Source organism: Siphateles boraxobius, unplaced genomic scaffold, assembly GCF_051911475.1.
Source record: "Siphateles boraxobius isolate OS27281-9 unplaced genomic scaffold, OSU_SipBor_1 31, whole genome shotgun sequence".
Taxonomy (NCBI): domain Eukaryota; kingdom Metazoa; phylum Chordata; class Actinopteri; order Cypriniformes; family Leuciscidae; genus Siphateles; species Siphateles boraxobius.
The window spans coordinates 1399953-1419708 of NW_027508931.1; the positions used below are offsets into that span (position 1 = coordinate 1399953).

Here is a 19756-nt window from a genome sequence, read left to right on the forward strand (position 1 = left end):
GTCAATGGGTTTTTTAATGGGATTTTGGTTAAATGGCTGAAATAAGGTCTGTGGTTAACACAAGCTCAAGACACTTTCACTTTTTATTCTACAAAATAAAATGCATCCATTTTTTAAAGCTTTTACTCTTGTAAAAGGCGGTTGCTAACAAGTGGCTAAATGGGACTACAGAGGCCGTCGAGGAGATTAAACGTCATCATGCCGAACAGGTAAAGTCAGTCCGCTTTTACAGCCTCATTATACTCGTAATTGTGCTCTTATAAACTAGTGTAACTCAAACATTCTGGGAAAATGTTTATACATTAAAAACTGAAAGAGTTGTCAGAAGCTTAGTGATGGTGACGTTGAAGTTGAGCGACCGTGGTGTAGTGCATTTATGCACAGTCTACCTGTAGATTTACTTCCACCATATTGAAACAGTCAATGCCGATCCGTGAATGATAGAGAGCAAGTTGACAGAGCGTCTGCAATCATAGTTAGATGAATATTAGTATATCTGCAATAGACCTTAACAGATGAATTTGCTAAACTAACATCGTTGATTCTTACTTTGTGTGACAACCTCTGACCGTTCCAAGATGGCGAGCGTGCCGATTTTCTGGAGCGAGAGGTACCTATAATTGCACTGTGAATTTCCGTGTTTTGCCAGAAGATGGCACCCGCAGCAGAATCATGGTTACATTTCCATAGAGTTCAAGTTAAAATGTTTTCCATACAACTGGAGCTGCCATTTTGTTATGTTTTAAATGATTGTTAAACAGCAAGTACCCTACAAACTGTCCAAAACGTCCCCTGCCAGGTTATTACTCCCTAATAGTAAGGTTTAGGATTAGGTGTGGGGGTGGTTCCTTCCTGACTTCAACGAGGGGGTTAATCATTTGGCAGGGAGTCGAAATTCGGCACAATACTGTGCACTCATATTGTCCGAATTCACTCACTCGTTTTCATTCACTCCTTCAAGTGGAACATGCCTATATAATGTAGGGAATAGTGAAGGAGGGTATAGGGAGCGATTTCGAACACAGCTAATGTTTGTGTAGTTAGATACACATTATTAGCTGTTTGACAACGAATTCAAGCCAAAGGCTAATCAAAATTCGCTCGTCCCTCTTCTTCTTCTGAATCAGTTTCTGGTTCAAACATATCGCTTATTTAAAACGACATTTACATTTGGTATTGTGTAACGTTTACTTCAGTTCCCTGAGAGAATCAGGCAGTCTGAACTGGTGGTGTGATTGAATGGAGGCGGAGACCAATTTGCATATTCATGATGGATCCTAAATGAAGCGTAGGTGTAATAATTACATTCAAGCTATTTTAAGGCATAAAGAAATTATTTTCAAGGGGAAACCTTTAAATATGTAATTTGGATTATTAGAGATTAGTTTTAAGGGATAAATTATTGATTGTATAATTTTTCCAAATTTATAATAAGTAAATCAAGATTTGGAACATGATCAGAAAAAAATGTCATCACCTAATTTCGTTCCAGTTTAATCAATCTTTTGTGAGATTAGGGGCAGGGATGAGGAAAGAAAAGAACGACAATAAAATAAATTTCCACCTCTTTATTCACAGTAATATGCGAAGCATGAATAAGTACATTCTGTTGAATGGTTTCACATCTTACATCTTTTGTAAGCAGAAGTGTAAATCAGTTTTTTTTTCTATACCTCATTTTTAATACAATTAGAGAGAACAAGCATCACAGGCTTGATATTGATGTTAACAGATGGATAAGTTAGTAAAGCTGGTCTATACACCTGATTTTAAAATACAAAGGATTCATATTCCTCTTGGAATTACTCATTTATTATTTTTTTATATTTACATTCAACACTATACTTCCACTTTTTCCTTCATGGTTAATGATGTTCCAAAAATCGGTATTTAGAGACCAGTTATATGAACATGTAAATAAATATTAACTTTTATTTTATATGGTTTAAGATATGTGGAAATAAATCAACTGATTGCCAGTATTGTACAATAAAAAATGGTCAAGAGGTCCACTGACATTTCAGTCAGGACAGAGAACACTTTCTTATTAAGAAAAATACATCTTCCATTGCAGAAAAATAATAGAAAAGTTACATTTGCAAGTACTAAAACTTTTTCACAAAACTGCTTGAGAAAGTGCCTTGAACATGACCGTTAGTAAAAAGCCAGACTGCCTTAATAATGTATAACTACACTCACATTTTAAACATATAAAAAAGCAATTTAGGGTTATACAGAGTAAAATGAATAACATTAAGTGCATTATGTAAATTTTGTTTAGTTGTAAAGCTATTTTATAGCATTAATTTTACAAGAATAAACTTTCACTTCTGTTTTCAATGCAAAACTATAATTGAACCAAATGTTATAAAACATCTTTTTTTTTCCTCTAGGGAATAGATTGTATAGATTACGTTTTATATTAATTTCTAAGTTATCAATTTAATTTCAAATCGGATACAAGCAGGAGTGCTTTCATATTGGACACTTTTTCGTATAAAATACACAAGCACCTCTAATAAGAGGTGAATGAGATCACTGTGATCAAAACCATAAAGTTTTACACCATTAAGACAGATATTTCATTTGTACCCTCTCCTCCTAAGGAGAAACACAGATGGTACGGTCCCACAGGTATTTCAATTCACATCATGCGGATCTACTAGAAATCGAAATTAAATGATCTGCTAGAAGTTCAAGTAGAAAAGAGGTAAATCATACAGTAAAAAGGACACAAAAATGGTCACATAATATGGAAACCGAGAACTTGGAAACACAATACTGAATCATCAGAACAACAGTGCCAACATAGTTTGGTCTGTTGTACCATTTTCTGGTAAAAGGTTCAGTTTTTGAACCTTACTCTTTCACAGCACACATTCGACCACCGGTTGTATAGATAACATTACAGCAAATGACTACGTGATAAGAAATACCGCAAGGTTTAAGTTAGTATGAAGAACTTTCCACCAGACCATTCTTTGACTTATGAATCAAATCGCAGCTGCATAAAATATGTTCCACTCTGACCTAGAATCTATTTCTTTTTCTGGCACGTGACCTTGTTATTGTCTTCTATTTTTCTCTCGAACGGTCTAGAAGCTCAATCTGATGTGTTAAATGTCAGAAGCTTAAAGTTGTAAACACTGAGAAGCAGCATATGGAATACTCAATGCACAGAGCCTTTTTGTTTAGTTTTTTTAAATATGTATGTTGCACTGATTTTGGTCTATGCAGCACAGCTGAATCACTCAGAGCATCTTCTTTCAAACACATTTGAAATGTGCTCCGCTCTTTTCCTGACACCAATGTTCCTTCCGTACATTGTTCCCTCTTCCTTCGGTCCGTTGGGAAATGCTACATTTTTCCTTTAAACCCTGAGCTTCCTTTTCAGCTCAAAGTATGCATCAAACCTGGTCATGGCGTATTCCTGTATAAGAAAATAAGACAAATGTTTAGTCTGTTACTATTTTAAACTATTAGCTTTTAACATTTAAATGATATATAGTAATAACAAATCAGTTCGACAAGGTATGGGTGCATTATTTGGACTATCTTGGACCTCAGTGTCCCTCTGTTTATAAAAAGTATCTTGAACTTGACCCTATTTTTTATTTATTGTTATTTAAGACTGTCAATGTAAATCATTCATTTTCTATTTTCATTGTTTTACATTTGTTCAGTAAAGTTGTTTTAAAAATTACACAAATTATACAACGTTGTATATAAAAAACATTACTGTGACACACACCCAATAGGTTTACAGTTTACAGGTTTACAATAGGTTTATATGTTAGCCTGACCTCACAAATAATTTTGTACTGTCCTAAGGTTGTCAGGCAGTACAAATATCGCAATTACTGTATCTTTTCATATCTTATCTCCAGTGATAAAATTCCTGGCTAACCTAAGAGCTACACTGTGTATAATTGAATATATTCTATGGTTCATGATTAGCAATAACTCAACACATGCACACAAAGACTTGACAGCTTTCCTACAATAACTCACCATGTACCCAAACTCAATAGTTGATATTTTGGCCTGGATCATGGACCACAATCCCCAGAAGAAGTGGGAGGCCAGAGCAAACCTAAATGAGAGAGCATTGAGTTCACAAAAGTACAGATTGAAAGAACATTTGGTGATCACTGTTGGACTTGGTCCAAACCTCTTTTTTTACAATATTCATAGTAGTAACAGTAAAAGGCCACTGAGGGATAGCCTTGTTCCTTTTTTTCTTTTGATTCAATGGGCCTCGTTTCAAAATCAACAAGCACAGGAATGTTACATAATCATCTATAAAATTACAATTTGATGGCAAAATGTGTGTAAAACTGCCTTAGTAAGACATATCTGAGGTAAGTCTTTTACCTGTTAACCTCCACTAGCATATCTTCTATGAGTTTCAGCTGGTCCTCTTCACTCAAGTTTTCAAATCCAGCATTCGATTCCAACAGATAATTCCGAAAGAAAAGCATCTGAGAAAAACAAAATTAAATGTAGGCATTTTCATGGTTAATATATTCATATATTTAAGAACAGGAAACTACCAAAGAGAGGCATTTTACAAACCTGCTGTGCATTGGTAGGGTAATTTTGGTTGTTGGCTGTGAAAAATGGAAACTTGTCATAGGTGTAGTCATAAGTCCACTCACAGAAGAAATTTCCAATGTCAAATCCTCTGTGGGAGAAAGAGGAGATCATTACCCCATCATCAACATTTGTTAGTGTGATAATGCATAATGCACAAGTCTTGATCAGTAAGAGATCATTAGTAACTTTGAAGGAGGTTGGTAGTTTCTCAAATTCATGAGAATATCATATTATGAAACGTTTCTGATCGGCTTTAATAAATAATGAATAAATCAGTTTTGAAGGGCTTCAAGCAAACTGTAAGGCTGATCCCACAACAATATTACATTTATTACTGACTACAAATGCCAAACACTGGTATGATGATCCAACAACCTCCACAAAAATAGTGTTAAATATATTCCATCGATAAGTCAACACTTTAAATTTGAAAGCCCTAGAAATGCAATGTGTAAAATCTTCTCTCCAATTTTCCACAAAACCTTTAGCACATACTTGTGGCCCCCTGGTGGTCCCCAGACCTTAGCTTTAAAACTCCTGGTCTAAAATACTGTGCGACATTTACATTTTAAATAAGTTAAACATTTTCCGTTAATGTTCCGTTTGGCAAGATGATAATAAATATCTAGATTAGACTGATCCTTCACATGCAATCTACAAGCAATATTGTATGCATTACATGGCACAAGCTGATTGGCCCCTGCTGATTTTGCAGCCAGTGAGATTGCTTACTCAACATTTAAATAGTCTGGATCAGTGTTCGCTGTAAGCTGGTCATGCAGCGTCCTCTGAAATCCTCCACCTCCCTCAACTCCACCTGCCTAGATTTGCTACGGGATTTATGTATGTCTATTCATGCAGCAGCAGCATATCTTACATGCTCACAGCATCTGTGTATCTTTTTGCAGTAGTAACTCCATACTTGCTCTGCAGCAGCAGCAAACGTAGAAGATACAGTTTACCAAAGTACATTAACATTGTCAAATCCATTAACATGCTAAAACTATTCTGAAAGTTGTCCGCAGCATTTTTTTTCAGTTGAGACACTTTGCTTGTTATGATACGGAATATCCGCGAAAGTGTTACTAGTATCTCATTTCACACATATGTTGTTTCTGTGTTGATTCTATATTAAAATGTCGATGCAATGTAATGTATTTTCTCTGGCTCTTGTTTAAAATTATTTTGATCCGTTATTATGCTTGTTGTTGTCATTTGTTAACGTTGAACAAGCAGAATGTGGTGGTTGGTCGGTGTTATATTTGTTCCGCCCCTCCTCCACTGAGATTGGACGGTTGGGTAAAAAGTGACACTTATGAGCACTGCGTTTTACCCCAAAGTTGAACATTCTTCAACTCTCGGCTACCAGTAAAAACGCTGGGCGTTCAGCGCCTCGTTACGCTCATGGTGTTTAAAAAACGCGGTGCTCCCATTGAAAACAATTGGAAAAATACGCCAGCTGCGTGAAAAAAAAACGCTTTGGTGGACACAAGGCCTTAATTTGACTACACAAACTGAAGGAGATTAATTTGTAAGTAAGACTGTGGAGCTCTTTGTGAAGAGGCTCACAGCTGCTGTGGAAACTAAACAAAGCACACATTTCTGTGGCTGTAAAGCCAGGCATAATATTCTACGGCTTTGCTGAACAAACACTGTCAATGGGCCTAACCATGAGTCACTTATGCTGTAGGGGACCACATTGGATGGTAAGATGGGAAAACAAACAAAACATGTCTTGACCCATGCCATCCACCACTGGAACAGTGATCTTGCAAATTTAGGACCCTTTTCGAATAAAACTAAGTTACTAAAAGAACATGTTACAGTTTAGAGCAGTTTAGAGGATTGCCTCAATGAGGCCAGTGTTTGAGCACGTGCAAGAATGCAAGTACCCTAGCAACTGTGTTTTGCCAGAGCCTTCAACGTCTGGAGGTCCCTTCTCAGAAATGGGGCACCCTAAGCGTTCCAAGCTTATCAGAAACAACTGAGTGGTCTTGAAAAACAGCCAGTTCTTTAAATCAGCTCCAAAGATGTCGGAGGTCAGGTAAAAGATCAAAACTTAATTCCAATCAAACATCTGTTTGTTAAAAAAACAAATTGGAATTTAGCTGCATGTGCTACTTCTGATGAAGCACGTGAGGAATCATGTGTGGGATAAATGAAACTACGAACATTACAGACCTGTAGTTGTAGCTGCTGTATTCAAAGTCGATCAGCATGAGCCTCTGTCTGTCTGCTTTCTCACGGCCACTTAGGAGCAAGATGTTCCCTGTTTGAAACATGCCAGTACTCTTAAAACTACTTTATCAAACATTGAAAAGTAACTAAAGTACATTTTTAGAAACAATAGTGAAATAATCACAGTAAACCTGTCTAACCTTCTTGCAAGTCATTGTGGCAAAAAACAACAGGAGAGGGAGTAGATTCTAGTAGACACCTGTGTTCACAAACAGCCGATTGAATAAGCATACAAATACGTCAATAATGAGCAGCAAACAAACACCTTTTACTTGTCAATACATTATCTTGCTATCAGTCACTCTCAAATCTCTTAAAGTGTGAACAGTTTCCAGGGGTTCTGACAAAGCTGGTCAATGAAACAGTGCTACAAGTGTATGACGAGAAGATAATTCCTCTAAAACAGAAGTGAAATCAATCTGTACTGAATAATCTAGATAATAAAGATCTTACTTGAGACTGTCCATCTCTTGAGGCAAATTGAAGCTCAAAAGGCGGGAGAAATTCCGCACATGGTGTTCCCTGGTGAAGGTGAGCTGGAGCACTTGATCCATGTACCTGTGCAGATAATGCAAGTACAAAAAGATTGCAGTGGTGACCATCAACAAAAATATGAATTATGTTTGCAGGCAAAAACAGACATTTTTACTCATATAGTAATAAGATGATTGGGGATTAAAAGACTATTGGGTATTAAAATTAATATTCAATAATATTACTGATTTAACGGCACTGACACTATCGGATGAGAACATTGAGCTGAATCAAGCTTAATAATGAGACTATTGCCTTCTGTAGAGCTGCTGTGCTTATAGCTGAATTGAACTCATAATTGATTAACTGATTATTGAAGTGAATTGAAACAATGAACTGAATCGAGCTGAATAATAATCTTCTGTAGAGCTGCTTTAATTGATACATTTTACAATTATTTTCCAGTTTATTAATGTGAAGCTGCTTTGAAACAATCTGTATTGTATGAAGCGCTATATAGATAAATGTAACTGTATATGATTATGTGATAAATGCTGTTTTAGGTCCCAGTGGATATACTAAAGATTATTGGGTTTTCCAGAAAACATGAAACAGAAAGCAAAAAGGTTTTGTTTCACCTTTTTTTTGGTTTCATTATTTATTTTTACAATTTACTTCCAGGGAACTTGGTTGACATAAATCATATTTTTAGATTTTATGAATAATTTTGTCTGTTTAGTACCTGAATTTCACTAGAATAAAGCTAAATCCGATCAACATCCTGACAGTAAGGAGGATGTAGTTCCTTACCCGCCATGAACATTGGTAAGAATTTAAAACATACTGGACGGATTTAAAAGTTTTTATTATCACTCACTTGTCCATTGTGCCAAATAGCCACTTTGGCTCCTTGTTGAAGGGCATTCTCATTCCATGAAACCTGGCGATCTTTTCAGCAATCTCAGCACATATGCCAGGGACACTCAGCTCATCTGTGGACAGTTTTCGACTCTGCAGACAAACATATTGCAATGTCAGTTTGCGTTTTGCTGACTAAAACAGAAACAAATACAAACTAAAAAGGTAAAACACAAGAAGTCCCACACAAGTTCCTGTCTATTTAAAAGCCTGGAACATCTTTCAGAGCAATGGAAAATGTGACAGTTGCATTTGCCAAGAATGTCATGTGGTTTATCTTACAATCCATAGTTAATAACTATTAGTGTCAAATCAAGTTGTGTACTATGTTTCACATCCAGATTGTCTGATCACTTATCATAACAGCAAACTTTAAGACTCACTGGGACAAACTGTTCCAGTCTTCCCTGTGGAAAGATGCCATAGAGCTTAGGCCCAAGCTCCCTCTCAGCCAGGATAGCAAACATCACACTCTCCAGTACCATGGCATCAGCTCCCTGCAAACACAAAAACATATGGATACAGTTCGGACACTAGCTGAATCAACCTCCAAGATGTCAAAAAAACACTAAGACAGCCTTGAAAACTTGCTTAGTTTAGCTTGATTGGATCTTCAATTCCTGAAAGAGGGATTCAGCTTAAGTTAAAGAACTTCATTCAAAACTAAGGACAAGGAATTCTGCACTGAAATCAATTTTGTCTACAAGCCAGTCATTTTATAACTGCTGTGATTGTCAGAAGCAAATTCAATGGCAGTGCTGGAGCAAAGTGAGTTAAATGAGAAAAAAACAAGAGAGGCAATTGTGCTGAGCAAGGCAGAACTTGCCAAACATCCCAGTCATTAATTGTGGCTGCTTAACTAGCAATGACATTAAGCTTGTTTTTTTGGACAAGGCTTTGCCAAGTGTTAATACACAGAACCAAAAGAGCTGCCTTCCTATTTGGGGAAAGTACTTACATAAGGTATTTCGATTTTTAAACGTTCTATACCTCTGCTTTTATTCTTTCCTTCCTATTAAAGATCATCTCAAATTAGATTGTGAAGAGATTATATATTTACTAGTTATAAGTAAATGAGTGCTGTATTTTGAACTAATCCCATAGGAAGTCACCTAAACATCTGGTAGGGCAAACATTTGAAATTGCAAACATGAATAATTTAAAATGTTTGGGAATTTCTTGAGTATTCACTGTAACCACAGATGTATTTGTCTTATGACAATGTAATGCAAAAGTTTTGACCTCAGACAGTCACACCAATATGATAAAAGTATAAGGAAATAGAAAGTAAAAAAAATAATAATTTCAAAACAAATTCGATATAAACAAAGTGAATCAGAACTGGACTGTCAATCTCCAAAATGACAAAAAAACAATAACTACACAATAACTGTGAGGAACAGAACAAAATTTAAGCTGTTATTCAGTGAAAGTCTTTTCCTACAGTGAGCACTGGATCAGTGCGATTCATGAACCGGATCAGTTGATTCATTGAAAAGATCAATACAGATTTTATATTTTTTGTGTTTGCTGTACGAAAGGAAGTCAGGTTTGGAGCAACAAGAGGGTAAACAAATGATTGGATGGAAATGGACCTAGATTCTCGAGATGCTCGAGTAATGTGGCCCTGCGTTCTATGAGCTTTGAGTGTGATCGAGCTAGAATCAGCCAATCGTCCAAGTAGTTCAAAACTCGCATGCCCTGAAGTCTCAGGGGTGCGAGAGCCTCGTCCATGCACTTCGTAAATGTACGGGGTGCTAGGGACAGGGCGAACGGTAGGACTGTGTATTGATATGCCTGGCCCTCGAAGGCGAATCTCAAGAATCGCCTGTGACGTGACGCAATCTGTATTTGGAAATAGGCGTCTTTCAGATCTATTGACATGAACCAGTCTCCCTGGCGAACTTGCGCGAGGATTTTCCTGGTTGTCAGCATTTTGAACTGGCCCTTCAAAAGCGCTTTGTTCAACTGCCGTAGATCTATAATGGGTCTGAGACCCCCGTCTTTTTTCGGTACCAGAATATATCTGCTGTATAGCCCCCCTTCGTTCTGAGCCTGGGACAAAGGTTCTATGGGTCCTTTGCTCAGTAGTTTCGCGATTTCGGCTCGAGTAGATGAGATACTTCGTTGTTTACCGTAGTTTCGACACGCGCCATGTAACGGCGGGGACGTCGAGCGAACTGTAGCGAATAGCCTCTTTTTATAGTGATCAACACCCATTCTGATACCCCGGGAAGCTTTGCCCACGCATTTGCGTGAATAGCTAGAGGTAGAATGAGATCCGGGCTCTGGCCGCGGCACAGCGGCGGTCGCAGAGCTTCGGTCTGCTGAGACATAAACACTGTGTTTACAGTGTGCGAGGCGGGGGGCGCGCCGATCACTGCGGGCAGCCTGGTCGCGCTCGATTTCTCTATGACAGATTGTGGAGAGAGAGTGAGTGGGACAAACCCCGTGGAGTTGAGCGTGTCTGTGAGGGAATGAGGGCGCGGGACAGCGGGCACACTCACTGCACTGAGAACACCGTCGGCTTGTGCTGACTGAATGTGTGTTGGTTTCGTTTTTACAGAAACCGTGGGACAAGCATTGTGTAGTGTTTGTGGGCAATGTGTCGTGGGCTCCTTCACTAATTTTTTTTCAGAAATACACTCTTTTTGGGATTTATCTGGGTCGCCGTAAAAATGGCGTTTGTGTGCAGGCAAGCGGGCTGTGATACCGGCTTGCTTACTGCAAAATACACTGGAACAGTCACATTGTTTGGTACTGAACGAGCTCGAAGTTTCGGTGGAGTCTGGCCGCGGCGAGACTTAAACACCGTGGGCCTTAGCTGACTGTATGTGTGTTGGTTTCTTTTACAGAAAACGTGGCACATGCAGTGTGTAGTGTTTGTGGGCACTGGGTTGTGGGCACATTCACTACATTTAATGCACAATTGACATGAGTCGATCTCATTTGTGCGAACCCTGCACTGTGGCGGGCTGTGTTTGTGTGTAGAAATGAACACATGGCTGTGGGCATTTTTATTACACTCATAACACCATCGGCTGTGGCCGGAATACCAGAAAATACACTGCTTATATGATTTTTCTGGGTCGCCGTGGAAACGGCATTTGTGTGCAGGCAAGCGGACCATTGTACCGGCTTGTTTACTGCAAAATACACTGGAACAGTCGCATTTTCTTGGAACTGAACGAGCGGATAAGAGAGCGTCATCACAGTTTTGTGTGTGTCGGCATTTGCTTGCAGGCGTGCGTGTTATACAACAGGCTCATTGCTGCAATATTGACATTTTCAGCCGCTCAAACTAAGAGGAGCTGAGAAATGTTTGAGAAATGGAGATTGGTCGGGCCTCAGCGGGACTAAAACACACTCTTTCCTCATTTCGCCGGTGACACACACCCACGGGGCCGTCGAGCAGATAAGAGAGCGTCATCACAGTTCTGTGTGTGTCGGCGTTTGTTTGCCGGCGTGCGTGTTATTCAACAGGCTAACTGCTCCAATATTGACATTTTTTAGCCGCTCAAACTAAGAGGAGCAGAGAAATGTTTGAGAAATGGAGATTGGTCCGGCCTCGGCGGGACTAAACACACTCTTTCCTCATTTCGCCGGTGACGCACGCCCACGGGGGGCGGGGGCGGGGTAGCTTTCTTATAACGTAAAGAAAGCTAGCCGCAGACTCGGAGAAAAAATGCCAGGCGAGTCTTCAGAGTCACCATGGCAATAGCTCGCTCAGGGAACACGAGAGCTGCAGGATCCTTACCCAGGCGGGAAACGCAGATGAAAGGCGGTCCCTGTCGCTGAGTGCGGCTTGGCACGAGCCACAGGAACGAAGCATCTTGAAAAAGACGCTGCTCTTTTAGATAAGAGAGAGAGTGTGAGTCGCAACGGCGAACACACACTCTCAGCAGAGTAAAAGGATATTGACGCCGGAAAGCGTAGCAGGTACGGCGGCTGAAGGCGGCGAGATGAAGGCGGCTTCAGACTCAAAGGCTCTTCCCGCTGAAGGCTTACTATCAGACGGCGCGGCTTCTCACTCCGGATCCAGCGATGCAGTAGTGCTTCGCTGAAGAGATGAAAATCAGTTTGTATCAGCCTGTCCAGCGTATTTATAGGCCAAGGCCACGCTTATTCTGGCGGGACGTGACGAAATGGGCGCGAAGAGCCCCCATTGGGTATCACGAAGGGGCTCTCTTGGTAGGCTGCTGCTGTAGCCGCAGGGCAGCCAATAGGCGCGCGAGCCGTCTTGCATATGTCTGCGTGCTGCCGCACAGTGTTTTACATTAATTCAAAATTAAGGATAATTTTTGGCTTCAATATCTCGTGGAAAAGAGGTTTTCCCCATAGCGTAAGATATTACGCAGTACGAGAGATACTCTCGTAAGAGAACTAACTCAGTTTAACCTACTAAGTAAAATAATGCATTAGTCTTGAGTCTTTTATCTAGCACAATTTAACGAGGTCAGGTAAAAGCACTGCACACACTTACGCAACAAACCTACTGAGGGAATATCTGCAGTTTTTTTTTTTTAAAACATCCGGTTCTCTCAGAAATTAAACAGGATACTATTGGAGGACAATTCGAACGGAAAAAACCTGGAAGGAAACTAAACTTCCTCAAAGGATACTTTGGAAACACCATCTCTGGCTTGGAGGCATGAATGATTGGGAGCATCAAAGAGTTTTCTAATTCTAATCATATTTCACATACTGCGTACATACTATGCAACAATGACTCATGCTCTATGTCCAAATTTGTTCTAGTTTTGGTCTTCTGCCAAGTCAGTCAAAGTTAACAGACAGCTTATTTACATCAAAATGCCACCTACAGAAACAGGATTTGCTGTATTTGATGTAAGGTAATGTGATTCATGGGTGTTCAAATTTTGCCCTGAAGTGCCAGTTCTGCAGATATTATTTGTTAAAAAACATGTATTCATTACTTCAATGAGCTCATTGTTTCTTCTTTAAATTATTACATTGTTTAAATAAGTACATTTTTAGCTAACTATGATTTGTATATTTACATTTCTGAAATACATAACTTAGACAGTAACGGATCACTCTAAATTGTAATGTGGACTCATGCATTTTCTGTAAAGCTGCTTTGAAACGATGTGTATTGTGAAAAGCGCTATACAAATAATGTGAATTTATCAAACACACCTGATCAAGCTAATGTAGGGTTGTTTCCAAAATCGCCCTCTTTTCCATTAAATAGGGCACTATTTGAGGGGACAGCCATTAGTGGACATTATCGAGCGCACTCTTTCAATCCCATATGTACTGATGTACACTCAACGGTTAAAGAATACCCATAAAGCACTGTGAGGCTCTTGCCAAATGAAATCCCACGTCTCGCCAGAACATGGCGCCCGCAGCTGAATTATCCATCCATCGATTTTCCAAACCGCTGGTCCAATGTGGGTACAGCGTAATACAGGTATAAATTCATTTTTAAATGATTATTAAATTGTTTAATTAAGGTTTATATATGCTTGTTTCCATGACAGAGTTCAAGTTAAATCTTTTTATTACTTCTGAAGCTGCCAGTTTGCTAAGTTTCAAATGATTATTAAACAGCAAGCACAAACTATGCAAAAGCAGCAGCCCCTTTCGACACACTCAAGTGTCCAAATTCACTCACTTCAGGTTGTGAATAAAACGCTTGAAAATGCTAGTGTGTGGACGAAGAGCGTTTTGAATAGAAATCACTGTTTTTAAAAAATATATCACGATTAATGCAGACATAGCCAAAATGGGGTATATCAATGCATGCCTAGCCTTCCTACCTTCATATACTGCCAGCAAAGCTAGAATTTTTCAGGTTTCGAACATAGTCTCTCTCTCCCTCCCTACCCTTTTATCTGACTAAGAAATGGCCATGTGACAGCTGATCAGCCGCTTGGGGTTTTCCAGTGCCTGTTAATACACAAGGCATAATCACTGGATTACTGAAGCAGATCAGTTCACACCAGGGACAGTATCTACATGCAGGTGTTATGAATGGTCAGTGAGGGGAAGTCCATCTCTGCATTAACAATAACACCAAGAAAAATAGATACAAAACTACACTTGTAAAATAGAAGCAAAGTTAGCAGAGGCCAGACAGGACTGCCAGCTGATCCTGAAGCAGTGAGGTTAATGCTGGGATAAGCTTCTAATAGGATCCATTGCAACTTGGAAAATTTTTAATTGAGTCAGAGGATGCGGTTCAGCCTTGTAGGTTATCAGTATGAACCTATTCTCTCTCATTAACCATTCCAGTCATATATGATTCTTAGTGATTGTATGGCCAACTATCTCTTGCCATACACAAGATGGGAAAGAAGTCAACGGTGACCATCAAATGTTTGGTTACCCACCCATATACTTCAAAATATCTTATTTTGTGTTCAGCTGCAGAAAGAAATTCATCCAGGTTTGGAACAACTTGAGGGTGAGTAAATGATGACAGAATTGTTTAACTATCCCTTAAAGAGGGGTCCCAAGTGACCCCTGAAGAGCGAAGATAGTCCACTAAAATACGAGAATGCAACTACTGTATAAGAAACTCATGGAAGAATTTGACCTAAAAGTTTGAAATCACAAGAGACAGGTCCAAACAAAACATATCTGATGACCAAAATAGCTTGTCCCTTGGCCTTTGAAGATGATGGGATGGGAGGTAAACATAACAGCAGTTTCACTAAAACGCTTTTATGAATTTGGGCTCTTATTGGTCATATAATCTCAATAAGAACATGTCAGATGAGATGTAATAAAGACAATGTGTGTCTCCAAAAGGCACCTTTTTAGAGACACCCAAGTCAATAAGTCACATTCTTCTCACATAAAAACAGTAGAAAAAGACCTTTGCCAATGTTACTTACTTGAAAGTGATTTTCTGTGTTAGATTGTCTGCAATCCCCTTTATTACAGGACATCTAGCAATAAGAGAAAAAGCAAAAGACTATCCATAAGCACAAGTGTTTTTATGTTACATCTTCATAGCAACATTAAATGACAGAGCTATTTGCCTTAAGCAACAGTCAACCACTATAAACTATTAAATCCATGTCTTTGGCAGCACAGTAAGAAAGTGCATTAAACAAATGCATTAACTTTGTGATAAAAAGAACAGAGTGTTAGAAAGGGTTGATAGCTAGAAATGTATGGCCTGTTGAACAAAAGGCTTGACTAGTATATGCTGAACCAATGCTTTTTTCATGACAAACACAGGTAAAAAAAAACAAAAAAAAAACAAATTCAAACTCTGTTACAACTGCAATGATCAAATCCATGTTCCATTGAGACCAAGAACAAATATTTAGTACACAATGCTATTCTCCATTAGAATAAAAAAAAAAGTCTCAATCTGGAGGACTTGGTGTCCATAGTAATAAACACTATGTAAATCTCACAAGAGCAACATGAATGCTAGTGACAGCAATAAAGTGCGTCTAGTTAAATAAAGATCAACACAGGTTATAATCAGTTATAATCATATAAAAGGCCTTAATGAACTGAACTCATGACAAATGAGAGATTTATTTATGAATCACTATGTAGCAAAGTCCACACACTCTGGAATTTGTAATATGGCTCCAACTAATGCTTCGTCTAAGATTTCCATTTTTAAACACCTGACTTCAAAGGATTGGACTGTGGACCTAAGGACACCTCATCAGGTATGACATCATTAGCTTCGTGACTGCTGTTACTCTAAATAATTTACTGAAAAACATCCAGAGATTTAAAGCAACTCATCATTAATACATTTTTTTTTAAAAAGCCAAAGCCTAATAGGAACATTCTGTCACTTCCTAAAAATGGTTCTATTCAAGTGCATTCATATCATTTATATTTAGCAATATATTGATCTTTCTGTTATATAATTTAGCTAATAAATTTCATTATATATTAAATATTACTTTGAATACACAATTATTTCTAAAGATTAAACAATTAGAAAACAGAAACAGAAATTGACTAAACTGTCTTAATATTAATCATAAAACACACCCTTTACAAGTAATGTTGTTATTATTATAATGGTATTGCAATAAGAACTATTAAAAATTTGAAATGCCACCGTAATTTGTTAAAATATACTGCTGCAACTCCTTTGCTAATGTAACCAGCACCTATATATTTTTCAAAGGAGTAATAAAGAGTTGAAAATAAGCAGATAGAGGCAGAAAAATACTTCAGACAGAGCAATGCACGCCGTGAGCGTAGATCTCAAAGATTTTAAAGATTGAGATGCGCATAAACTTGAAGACAATGCTGTGGCTTCAGGGATCGCATACTGTACCGTGTTTGGTATGTTGGGATCACCTGGAAACAAGAGTGCTCAAGGCACGCTCCTTTGGCAAGCCTACGGCAAAGAAGACACGCAAGTACAGCCATGGAGGTACATCACCCAATAAAAACTGCCTCTTTAAATTTAGAGGGTACACACACAAATACAAAATCTGTTTAGGGGGGAACCGATTCTTAATTGAGATTTCTGATCCAGGGGGGTTGCCATCTGCCTAATGAATATTAGGTTTTTAAATCTCACAACAATCACTACTTAAAATAACAAGCACAAATTATTTTTTGTTCATTTTAACACACAAATGAATACACTGTTTGATTGTTTTAACTGTTTGAACTGAAATTACTGCCATCCATGCCATCCCAGATAAACAAGACTTAGTTTCAGACTAAACAGCAAAGTTGATGTATCCTTCCCACCTTACTACAGTAAACCAAACACAAAAACTTGACCTATACATTCATAGAAGATTTAACAGTGAACATATATTGTGTAAAATTTGGGTTTGAAATATTTAAGGCACAGGTACGGCTTTTGCTAAGCACTCAAGTGGATATTATTATTTTAAATGCTAATTCATACATACATAAATACATAGTGTGTGTGTGTGTGTGTATAAATATATATATATATATATCAAGTATTCAACAACATACTACTTAGTATCTTATAAAATTATTATGCAATATGGCACTTAATTCACACTTTAACATTAGACCAAGTAAAAAACTATCAAAACACCTGCAGAATTTGTCCATATAGGCGAAGGAGCACGTTTCGTGGTTCATCTCCCAGGCTTGGTTGCTTCTCTGGCAAAGCACAGAGGAACAGTTTGTTGCTGAGACCTCCCCTATAAGCAAAAATGTATTCTCACAATCAATCAGGATAAATAAGTATTTACAACTAGACAATACCACAAAGAGTAATGCTGCAAAACTTTTAAGACACAATCTCTGTATTTTCATTGACTGTATATATTACTTGTGTACCACTTGGTTTTGAGTCACAGCCATGGTCATGGAAACTGAGACATATTAATGTAGTATTTTTATTATCTCATGACCAAAACGAGCAAAACTTACAGTACAAAATCATCTTAAGAAAGGAAACTCACATTTATCTCACATTTCCAGTGAACATGTCATTCACATGCCTTCTCTGGTACTCTTCATATATATAAAAAAGAGATGTTTACGACTTTTTCCTCACAATTATGAGATATAAACTAGCAATTGCGAGAAATAAAGTCAGAATTGCGAGATATATACTCGCGATTGCAATAAAAAAAAAGTCAGAACTCGCAATTCTGACTTTTTTTTCTTGCACTTGCGAGTTCCTATCTTGCAACTTATTTCATTTCCCCCAATTCTGACTTTTTTTTCTCGTAATTGCGAGTTTATATCTGACAATTGTGACTATTTCTTCCAATTGTGAGATTATGTCTCGCAATCCTGATTTTTCTCAGATTTGTGATACATAAACTCTCAATTGTGAGTTATAAAGTCCAATTCTGGGGGGGGGGGGGGGAGTCAGAATCGTGAGATTAAAAGTCGCAATTACCTTTTTAATATTTTATTTCATGGCGGAAACAAGCTTCCATAGAAACGAATTTCTATGAAATCTAGTAGAAATTTTGGTACTGCTCCCAAACAAATCTTACTGAAAGGCAAGCTCGTTTTTTGAGATATCAAGCTCAAATTTGGAAATTTGGAACTTGTTTAGATTTATTGCTTTAATTTTTTTGTAGCAGTTTTAGAGTAAAACATGTTTTGGAAAATAGATATTCCATATAAAATTTGAAAATAGTATTTTTGTGCATTTTGTGAAATTTCATTTTCAGGTCTATGCTCAAAAAATAAATAAATTTATTATGACTACTGCAAAAATATAATTCATTACCATAAAATCCCCCCCAAAAAATACAAAATAAAAAAACATTATCGAACTAAAATATTATACATCCATTTCATTGGTGGAGAAAAAAACGTTCATTTTGATCTGTTTCACATCTAGTCACGCAAAGCAGAATACCTGATGATGGAGATTTGAAAATCGCCCTCATCTATGGATTTCCAGGCTCCGTGAAGGAATTCTTTACACCACATATACGCCTTCAGCTTCGTCTGGTGGTCGGGCTCATCCGGTCGAATAATGTCTTTGCATTCGTCCCCACTCTCTGGCTGGACTTCGAGGACATTCTCATTTACCAATAAAACCAGAGACATAGAAGGCGAAGAAGACACGCCATTGATGAATTTAGTCTTCATATTTGCTGTCTGTTGGCCTCTGGTATCAACGTAAATAATCAAAACCTGCAGGCAATAAATGAAATCGCTGACTGTCTGAGTAGTTATATAGCTATCAGATGTTTTAAACGCAGATTTGATGGGACCAATTGACACTGTATAACTGTACCCACGATGCTGAAGAACACACTGCGTCAGACGCGTTGATTCGTGCGCAGTATGTTAAAGTCGAGGGGGTTGACCTCCCGTCACCCGACCACACCCATTCTGTCCTCTGATTGGACAACAGAGTCACGTCCCCTTCATTCCAAGCTCGAGCCTCGAGCCTCGAGCTGCGAAAATAGTAAACAATGCCTGAGAAATCCAGATTACTATCACGTCATTCTGTAAAATAGGCATATTTAAAACATTTTATTTGAAAAACAGTGTTTAATTGTAGCGGAATTATATTTAGCCATATCAAACTAAAATTATTCATTTTGAAACAGACTGGAATATGGCTTCAAAAAATAACAATGTTGTCAATTTCACAGATTATTTTGACGTTACATGCTAATTAAAAAGAGATGTAATGCTGATAAACATAATATTAAGTGATTTTCTTGTTTAAGTTAAGGATGAGTTATTCACTTATCATTGGATATTTTACTTGAAATTTTGTCATTTGACAAAGGGTTTGTTTTATGTAATAACAGAATAATTGCCACGACCTCAAGAACTTCAGAACTTTTAAATCATACTTTCTGCCAGCTAAAAATAAAAAATAATATGCCTATACTAGCTTTTATTTAGCCTATATTCTTAGCCTATATAGCCTAGGTTTATGACCAAAAAGAGGGTTGCGATGCGGTTCAGACGTGTCTTTCCGCACGTCTCGTGCCTGGTTGTAAACCATTTGCGATCCTAGAGTAGAGTTCGGACAGCGGTCCTCTGTAGACACATGACCTTGACGGGAAAGTATGAATCATGAACACAACATTTGATTGGA

General features: G+C 38.0%; 1 protein-coding gene across 2 annotated transcripts; it reads right to left on the bottom strand.

Moving 5' to 3' along the window:
- Positions 1-1553: 1553 nt before the first annotated feature.
- chka (choline kinase alpha) lies at positions 1554-18982 on the bottom strand. 2 transcript variants are annotated; one of them, XM_077248857.1, is made up of 12 exons: positions 18554-18982; positions 17264-17372; positions 15093-15146; positions 8610-8723; positions 8186-8319; positions 7288-7392; positions 6975-7033; positions 6778-6865; positions 4576-4684; positions 4375-4481; positions 4012-4093; positions 1554-3430 (listed from the first exon to the last, which is right to left on the bottom strand). In XM_077248857.1, exons 1-12 carry the CDS (start codon positions 18787-18789, stop codon positions 3371-3373), a joined length of 1257 nt encoding a protein of 418 aa, XP_077104972.1. In that variant the 5' UTR covers positions 18790-18982; the 3' UTR covers positions 1554-3370. The 2 variants fall into 2 exon arrangements, with proteins under 2 accessions (XP_077104972.1, XP_077104970.1); XM_077248855.1 differs by lacking the exon at positions 15093-15146 and having other exon boundaries at positions 18554-18959.
- Positions 18983-19756: the final 774 nt, after the last annotated feature.

Excerpts from the sequence above, each read along its gene's own strand:
- chka (XM_077248857.1), bottom strand. The coding sequence starts at position 18,789 with ATGAAGACTAAATTCATCAATGGCGTGTCTTCTTCGCCTTCTATGTCT. Across the intron at positions 8,724-15,092 it reads ACACAGAAAATCACTTTCAA|GGAGCTGATGCCATGGTACT; the intron begins GTAAGTAACATT and ends TTGTGTTTGCAG. Across the intron at positions 4,685-6,777 it reads TACAGCAGCTACAACTACAG|AGGATTTGACATTGGAAATT; the intron begins GTCTGTAATGTT and ends TTTCTCCCACAG.